The sequence below is a fragment of the Pelobates fuscus genome, chromosome 3, assembly GCF_036172605.1.
Source record: "Pelobates fuscus isolate aPelFus1 chromosome 3, aPelFus1.pri, whole genome shotgun sequence".
NCBI classification, from domain to species: domain Eukaryota; kingdom Metazoa; phylum Chordata; class Amphibia; order Anura; family Pelobatidae; genus Pelobates; species Pelobates fuscus.
This window is the reverse complement of record NC_086319.1, coordinates 45161657-45171176: the sequence shown is the minus strand read 5'-3', so window position 1 is coordinate 45171176 and position 9520 is coordinate 45161657. Positions and strand designations below refer to the sequence as shown.

At 41.9% G+C, this 9520-nt stretch overlaps 1 protein-coding gene across 2 annotated transcripts; it reads right to left on the bottom strand.

Annotated features, from left to right (window-relative positions):
- Positions 1-3011: 3011 nt before the first annotated feature.
- Positions 3012-9072, bottom strand: BBS10 (Bardet-Biedl syndrome 10). Of its 2 annotated transcripts, XM_063445122.1 has the most exons (4): positions 8969-9072; positions 5922-6045; positions 5370-5572; positions 3012-5040 (listed from the first exon to the last, which is right to left on the bottom strand). In XM_063445122.1, the coding sequence occupies exons 3-4, from the start codon at positions 5561-5563 to the stop codon at positions 3162-3164; spliced, it is 2073 nt and encodes a 690-aa protein (XP_063301192.1). In that variant the 5' UTR covers positions 5564-5572; positions 5922-6045; positions 8969-9072; the 3' UTR covers positions 3012-3161. The 2 variants fall into 2 exon arrangements, with proteins under 2 accessions (XP_063301192.1, XP_063301193.1); XM_063445123.1 differs by lacking the exon at positions 5922-6045.
- Positions 9073-9520: the final 448 nt, after the last annotated feature.

The following is a 9520-nucleotide window of genomic DNA, read 5'->3' as shown; positions in this document are numbered from 1 at the left end:
AGATAATAGGGAAGCCTATATTATGGGAAAATAATGACATCAAGGGGTTCTGGAAGCATCATAATAAACCATGAGACAAAATGTTGAGTGATTTATAAACTTCTCTACAACCATGAGATAGCATTACCTTTTCCCGTAATATGCTTCATCTTTTCTTTCATATTACATTATATTTTTAGGATAGGGTATGTGTTAGTGTTGTGGTAGTGTATGGGGTTAATAGTCGTTGTTAGGATAGGGTAGGAGTTAATGGTTGGAGTTAGGGTAGTGTAGGGGTTAATGGTCGGTGCTAGGATAGTGTGGGAATTAATGGTTGGAGTCAGAGTAGGGTATGGGGTTAATGGTTGGAGTTAGGGTAGTGTAGAGGTTAATGGTCGGTGTTGCGATAGGGTACGAATTAATGGTCGGTATTGGGATAGGGTAGAAATTAATGGTTGGAGTTAGGGTAGTGTAGGGGTTAATGGTCGGTGCTAGGATAGTGTGGGAATTAATGGTTGGAGTCAGAGTAGTGTATGGGGTTAATGGTTGGCATTAGGGTAGTGTAGGGATTAATGGTCGATGTTGGGATAGGGTAGAAATTAATGGTCGGTGTTAGGATAGGGTAGGAATTATTGGTTAGAGTTAGGGTAGTGTAGGGGTTAGTGGTTGGAGTTAGGGTAGTGTAGGGGGTCAATGGTCAGTGTAATGTAGGAATTAATGGTTGGAGTTAGTGTGGGTTAGGAATTTATGGTTGGAGTTAGGGTAGTGTAGGGTTCAATGGTCAGTGTAGTGTAGTGTAGGAATTAATGGTTGGAGTTAGTGTGGGTTAGGAATTAATGGTTGGAGTCAGAGTAGTGTCAGAGTTAATGGTTAGTGTTAGGGTAGTGTAGGAATTAATGTAGCAATGGATGACCTTACTATTAGAGCAGCCTTGGTATAACTGCTCCAGTGTTGCACGAAATTAGTGGGATTTAAAATCTTAGACAACAGCTACTTCACCTGCCACCATTACAATGGCAGAAGCTCATGCTCAGGAGTGTAACTCCTACTAACCTCAGGCAGACCAGGGGATTAAGATCTTTGAACTACAGAAAGGTGATCTGTGCAGAATTTCCTGTTAACTGCTGGAAATAAAAGCACAGATTGGGTCACTATCCATGCAGTATGGCTTTCTAACACATGATGTGCAACACTGAAATAACCTTGAAAATACTAAGTGCGGGGGCGGAGCCTGACTGCCGAGCAGGGAAGACGTGCTGTACATCAGCTCCTGCAAGAAAAGGCGATATTGGGGATAAATACCCCGAACACCAACTCACCCACAAGTCAGAGGACACAAGACGAGCTGGGGAAACCCGGGGGCATCAAAGGAACCCACAAGCGAGACTCTCAATGCCTGGGATCCCACGCAAAGCACACAGGGCCTACATGCGGCCGAGCCAGGGATAGACGGCCGCTCTCCTGGATGGTAACACCGCACACACGCCCTTCAGTGCACTCGCCTTCCTCCCTCCCCCCACCCCCCCGGGCTGGCGGGGGTCATCCCGGCCCGCACTCGACATCCAAAAGAACCAGCAGAGACAGCAGCACAAACCTGATCCAGATACACAAGACCGCAACCCCCTACAAGGCACACCTAAAATGGCGGCTGGCAGCGGGACATGCACAATGACCACGCGGCCGACACAGCTGCAATGGAGTGAGTACATGCAGAGTATAGAGGCGAAATCGAGCCGCTTCTGGGATGCTCTCATAAAGCGGCAACAAGCAGACCTAAACAAGCAACCTATACTACAGACGACAGGCAAGCGGAGTCGCAGGAGGCGGGGGGCGAGAGAGGTGCCCTCGGTCACAACAGCACTCCGAATACTTACCCACATACTACGTAGCCCTCCTGGACACCTTGTCAACCGCAATGTGGCAGGATGCCGAGACCCAGCGACAAGCACACACCGTTTCCATAAAGGGTGCATCAGCTGAAAGAGACTATGCTAGGGGCCTCATGACCTCGCAACACCAGGCCACCGTCGGCAAACTTGCCCCACCAAGCCACAACAGCGACACAAAAAAACTTCTTGAGCATCAGGACACCCAGGTGGACATTAAGCTTCTGTACTATATCTATGCCTTAAGCATTGGCCTGTATTGTTTACTGCTGAGGCGTTTAAGCACTGTACTTTTCTTCAGCCGGTTACACTCACTGTAGGGATAGGCCAGGTGCGGATCACTGTCGCCCCGTGCACCACACTCAGCATTGAGATCAGCCTTGCCTTAGCAACTTGTAACTTACCCAGCTTGCGACTTTACACAACACCACTAGGCTACCAACTCACTGTCTCTAAATGCTAGCATGATAATCTGAATGTTAATTGCTATTACGCCTGGTATCGCTGGAAACACCAAACATAACAAATCGCATGAAAGATGTATAGGCTCCATGTCATATCTATGTTATAGCAACCGAGTTACTTACCAACGCTAGCCTATTATACTTACCGTCGATAGAATCTCATCTATAAACTGCCTAAATAGCATGACTTAAGCTTGTTCCTAAATATAAAACTAGTGCATTGGACTACCATACCCCAATGCTCTCCATGTTATGTACTCTTTGTTTTGAAATATGCATGTGGATTGCCTTTGGGGTACCACGTGCCTGTATGTTACCCTCATATGCACTGCAAAAATAAAGAATTAAAAAAAAACAAAAAAAAGAAAACTACTAAGTGCAACAATCATGGTGATCTAATCCACTAAAATGAATAATACAGAATGTGTTTAGTCAATGTTACGAGGACGTTTGATTACGCTCGCTAGGCAGAGAGAGAGAATGGCAGCAATAGCCTATGCAGCCATAGAATAAAGCTATAGAATAATGATATATGTTTTTACTCTCCTTTTCACAGCTTTTTAAGTATAATCCTACATGATTCTAACATTGCTATGCAGGCTTTATTCAGCAACACCTGTTCCTTACTGAATATGTACATAGCATAGGAAATATATGCTGGAAATATAAACAGACACCCATCCATGTCTTCACAAATGATTTGCCAATAGTTTCTGTGTTGATAATCAAAATGAGATTAGTTTTGAACACTAGTTATGGAAACTGATGGATACATTGTAAACATTTAGTGCTAGTCAGTATTTCTTCAAAGAGTCTTTTATTTTTAAGTTGTTTATAAATCATCATCTGATTCTTCGCGTCTAATATTGCCAACAGATCGTTTGGTGCCAATAACAAAGTCAATGGTCACAAGCTTGCTAATGCAATGAAGGACTGAAACCAGTAACTGATATTTACAAGACATAGATTCAAGACCTGCTTGAGGTACCTCTATCAACTCTTTAGTTTGGTAGGCACCAATAATCTGGGAGCAAAACAGAGGAAAACTAATATTTGCTTTTCTTGAGCTGTGAATATAGCTAGGGATACACAGTAGGGATTCTCCAACTATAGAGCAGGTCTCTGCCAACTCCCGATCCTGGCATTTTCTAGCAAATTGATGCAGATAATGGTGTAATAAAATCTCAAAAGTACCACCTCCAGGTAAAACAAAGCCATCACCTAGAAGTGATATTGAATGGACTGAAACAGTAGCTTCTGGTCTCTTGTGAAAGCATTTACATTGAACAGGATTTTTTCTGTATTGATCCTTGGACTCAGCAGTTGAACTGTTTGCTTCAAGTGTTTCATCGTCTACATTTAAACATGTACCCTTAGTCTCTATACCTTCACAAGGTAAATTATTTAACTTGGTAGTATGGTATTCAAGGACACTAACTTGATTGCTATCTGTAATGTCCATACCAATGGCTTGTGGAATTCCTTGTAAAGCAATGTCACAACAAGCTGTTTCTTTATGGCATTTGCTAGAAGAAATATTGTGTTCTAGTGTTGATGAACATGTGTTTGGTTTACAATGGTCAACAATTTCTCTTGTCTGCTCCCAAGTGCCATCCGATGGTTGAAATAATTGTTTGAGCATTTTAAAAGCTCCATTGAAAGCAGATATAAACTGCTCAGTCAAGCCTTTTACAGGCCCACAAACAATAATGCAGTGTGGCTGTAAGCCCAGAGAGCTGTTTAAAATAAGATGGACATATTTTCTGGAGCCGAGTACTATTGGCTGGCAACAAGTAACTAAGAATGTATCAGACACATGTCCAAAGACAACGTCATTGCTAAGTGGTGTGCTTAGTGGTGATACACCTGTGATTCTGCACACAAGATCAAGTTCTTCTGGCGGTAAGCAGTCTACTATGGAAATGTCACATTGTTTAGCAAAATAATGGACAATTTCTGCTTGCTTGATGCATGACAGAATGAGCTTGATTTGGTTCTCCTGCAACTGTTTGATAATATTTTCAGTCCTTTGTCTCAAGTAGCTCTGGGAAAGCTGAAGATGAGTATCTGAGGAGACAACAGCATCTACGTCAGGTGCAGAAAGTGACTGATGGATTTGTTCTGACACAATTAATGCTCTCAGTTCTCCCTCTGCTGGGCAGTACACAGAAAAATCTCTGTGCAGTACGATTCCTGGTAATATCCTGGAATTATCTATCGCGAGTCCTGGAATCTCTGTGCAGAGCTCAGAAAAAAAGCTGTCAATCAGGTCAACTACTTCAAACGCGCACTCATCATTGGGGAGACATTTGCAGAAAAAATCAGAAGCTAATCTACTTAGAAAAGTGCAATTATTATATCCAATCCTTCCACAGAAAAAGGTGTCCAATACTGACTGCAGAGATGCTCTGCACAAAAGTCTCTTTTTTGTTGTGGTTGAAAAAATAGAGAGAAAATGTTGAGTAAGGTGTTTCCTAACGATGTGCTCCAGGACTTCGCTCTGAAAGGTTATTAGCAACATGCTGATTCTTTTTAATAAATGTCTTTGCTTTTGATAACTAGTGCAGCCTGATGTATTCCCAGATGAAAGCAGGTCTTTGTTAAAAGTTACTGCCCGCAGCCCTCGGAGGATACCACACAGCAGTATAATAAAGGATTTAACACCATCCCCAGTGATATGAAAATGGTTGAAAGCTGAGTTCACAATCATTCTGAAAGAGAAATCACATCAGTTAGTAACTATTGCTACTGGTCATTTAAATTTGAATTATTAAATATATTTAATCTATGGAATAACCTATTTGCGATATTACTAAACGTATATACTTATCACACAAATTTTTAATTTAATGAACATTTTTCCCACTCACACTTGTGTTCTTTGCTGTAATTAAAAAGTTATGAAATTGCTTCTAACTTCTTTCTGTAAAGATTTTTAAGTGGTATAATGATAATAAATTAAATTATGTTGGTAGTTGTCTATATTTGTATTAGATAACCTTTTTTAAGGCAGACATTTAATCAAAGGTGTTATAAATACCTTGCAATGGGGTGATCCAGTAAAAGGCATTCCAATATTTTTCTCCCATCTTTGGTAATGAAAAGTTCACTGGTGGATTTAATGAATAAGACTTGCCTGCCATCTGGACCAAAACAGCGACACACAATGCTCTCCAGGGTTTCGGCCACTTGAAGAATCTTATTTATATTGATTTCCATTGCACACGCCTGCATCTCAAAGATCTTTTTATTGAAAAGAAGTGTAATTATTCAAATAGGAAAACAAATAGTGCAATTTAAAACTTTCCTAAAACTAGAGTAATTTTAATATCTGTTAATTATACGCCCACCAGCCAGTGTAAGGATTACGAACATAAGCCACTTAATATGAATCACTGACAGGAGACAGAAGCTGGACAGCAGTAGCTAATGTGTTGCTAAGTGACATGGAGTATAATTAACAATTATAATCAACGGGTATAATATCATACAATACAAAGTGCAGAGGCATTTTAAAAACTAAATAAAAAAAAATAGCTACTCTAATGCTGGCTGTTTTACTCTGTGTAATGCCTCATCTACTGAAACATACCTCTGAAATGTTCAAATCCTGAGGGGGGCATGCTTAATTTAGGACATGTGACTATTGGCTTGCCAAGTTAAATTCCAATATGTTAAAAAAAATTTTTTAGGTGTCTTGCATTTGTTTGCAGATGCTACAAACGATAAAAAAGAAACAAGGGTCATACATAAAACATACAACATAAAAAAATAGAATACCGGTAATATGTAAATGCAGTGTAGAACTGGGAAAATCAGCTAGAAGTAAGAGAGTGGGTGGAGAACATGTCATATCTCAGGGAGATGGTAAAGAACTTATTACTGTACATCTCACAAAGATAATTTAAACTGGCAGAAATAAGGGGAGTGAAGAAAATATCACATATTGTTTGTACTTTAAGTCCTTAAAGGGACACTATAGGAACCCAGAGTACTTCAGCTCAATGAAGTGGTCTTGGTGCAGTGTCCCAGCACCCTTAATCCTGCAAAGGTAATTATTGCAGTTTTTTTATAAACTGCAATAATTATCTTCATGGGTTACCAAACAGCCACTAGAGGGACTTCCGGATCGTTAGGTGACTGTTGGTCGCCTAACTGATGCTGGATGTCCTCACGCTATGCATGAGGACTTCCAGCGTTACTGAATAATGCACCGCAGTGAGGGTGGAGCCTTGACATAGGGGAAAGCTATCGTGGCAGAAAAAGTTTGTTTTCCTGGCACTATAGTTTCCCTTTAATTAAAAATAATGTATCCCTTCTGAGTAATAGTTTGTTTATATGATATTTATATTTAAAGAAATATCATCTAGTTTATAGTATGGGCATACTTACCTGGCAAGCTAAACACAGATCTATCAAAGTTTCTATACAGTAAATGATGTAAGTGGACAGACAATTTAACCCTCCCTATACAGCGTTGGAGCAAATTTCTAGCATACGTAATTGGAGTTATTTGAGGATAATAGATAAGGGAGCTGCTAATTTTAAAGCACCACTAATGCCTCCCCCCTGCAAAATTAGTATTTCAGGAAGATAAAATCCTTCTGAAAAAATTCCAACACAGTCAAAAGATATACTGAAACAAAGAGGGGACTACATCGACTCTGTATTTTTCCTCCGCCTGACACTTCTAGACACTCGGCGGAGCTACCGCCATTTAGAAGTGTGAATCCCCCAGTGACGGCTGCAGGGAATTGGCTTGGTATATGGAGGATTCCAAAGTCTAGCAAGACCAGGGCTGGCGCTTCCATTAGGCCAATTAGGCAGTGGCCTACGATGCTCTTTAAGAAAGGGTAATGATCGTCTGGATCCCCCCATATGCTGGCCATGTTTAGCCACAGAGAACAATCACAGAAACCCTGGCTCCCCCTTTGACAGAGCTACCAGCAGCTCTCACCTCTTTGTTACTGCCCTTCTTATAGTAACCAATGCTTTCAAGAGAGCATCTATGTTGCATCTATATATTGAAACCTGCATCAGTCCACCCACAATACCTTAACCCCACCGCTCCCACAACTAACTCTGCCTTGCCCAACCCCAAACATTTAAACTCTGCCTCCTCAGCCTGCTTGTGCTCCTCCTCCCAAGATCCTGACTTCCAAATCCTTTGAAGAGGAGGGCAGTGCAAGGGCAGAGCTTTCATGTGCTGACTTCTGTTCTGTTTCTGTACTGCATGTGGGAGGGACCATAAATAAATATAAATTGCAAGCATTTGTGCATACTACACTGACTGAATGGGCTGCTATCTGTGCCCCCAGCCCCCACTTGCGTATGTGAGGAACAAAGGAGGGCAACTTTCTGTGTGTGTGTGTACTAGTCAGTTTGTGTGTATTTATTAGACAGTGTGTGTCTATAAGACAGTTTGTGTGCATTTATAAGGTAGTGTGTATGTATGTATTACATGTATGTAATTATCATGTATTTCAATGTATGTATGAGGCAGTTTGTGAGTATCAGGAATGTGAAATGTATACTCCTGATGCCTGGGGGTAATTTTGTTATTCATTATTCTGTTCTATTATTCGATCAATACATAACATAATGCCATATTGAGGTAGGTTGCGGTTAGAAAACAAATATACATGTCCTAATTTTAAGGATATTCTGTAATGTTAATCCTTTGCCCCAATTCTAAAATCAGAGACTCCTTAAAAATCTCTTTCTTGAGGGAATCTGAGGGATCAAACAAACAAACCATAATGTAACGACTGAGCAGTAAGATGGTGATTGGATGAGAATGAAACATGTTTATGTGATGTAACTGACTCGCTTTAAATAATCATCAAGTAGAACCATTATTATTCTTTTACATATTTAATTCTAATGGTTGTTTCTTTTGGTTATAAAAAGAACGTTAAACAAAATATATGTTAGAACGTGCTTCAAGATCTCCGTGATATTGTATCTACCAATAACGCATTCTAGAATACCGACATCAACATTAGGGAAGATGAATACGCTGGGTGACACATTCACATGCCTCCCAACTGTCCCGACTTCGGTGGGACAGTCCTGATTTTCGTATATACTGTCCCGCCTTAGTCCCAATCGGAGTTATATCTAAAAAACAGCTTGCAAAAAACTGCAGATCTCGTGCTTTGCAAGCCCTCCCCTTCTAGCCCCGCCCAGACTTTCTGTGGCTGTCCAATCACAGACTCCCCAATGCAGCTCAATGAGAAGTCTCTGCAAGGCGGGCGCTCTGGGCAAGCGCTGTACGTTCAGGAGGGTTATTCAGTAATGTGCAAATTGTTGATAATTTTATTTAAAGCGTTTAAGGCTATGTTGAGGTTCTGATTTAGGTTTGTCTCCAGATGGCCATGCAGTCAGTGCCCAGCCCTGTTACAGTCAGTGTCCTTGTTTACCAGACACGGTCACATGTAAAGAGAGCATGGCCTGCATCACTATGGCAGCTCCCAGCTACTGCAGAACTACAGCTCCCAGGATGCAATGCAAAGCTGAGCACCAGGGCATCACGGGACTTGTAGTTCCAACACAGCTGGGGGCCATGCTGAGCTAAGTGTCCGCTGAGAGCCAGCCATTCACTGTCCGGGGGGACCATGGAAACACGCCCAGCTTTACCGTGTGCTCCTCGGCCGCCTGGCTCAGTCCGTCTCCATGCCAACTCACAACAGGAAGCACACCGGCAGTGCGACAGATCGAATCAATCAATCAGGGAAAGGGGACTTACAGGACGGCTTCAACTGCATCAACCAATCAGACAAAGGGGACTCACAGGACAGCGTCATCTGCATCAACCAATCAGACAAATGGACTCACAGGACAGCGTCATCTGCATCAACCAATCAGACAAAGGGACTCACAGGACAGCGTCATCTGCATCAACCAATCAGGGAAAGGGACTCACAGGACAGCGTCATCTGCATCAACCAATCAGGGAAAGGGACTCACAGGACAGCGTCATCTGCATCAACCAATCAGGGAAAGGGATTCACAAGACAGCGTCATCTGCATCAACCAATCAGACAAAGGGAACTTACAGGACAGCGTCATCTGCATCAATCAATCAGGGAAAGGGACTCACAGGACAGCTTCAACCAATCAGACAAAGGGGACTTACAGGATAGCGTCATCTGCATCAACCAATCAGATAAAGGGACTCACAGAACGGCT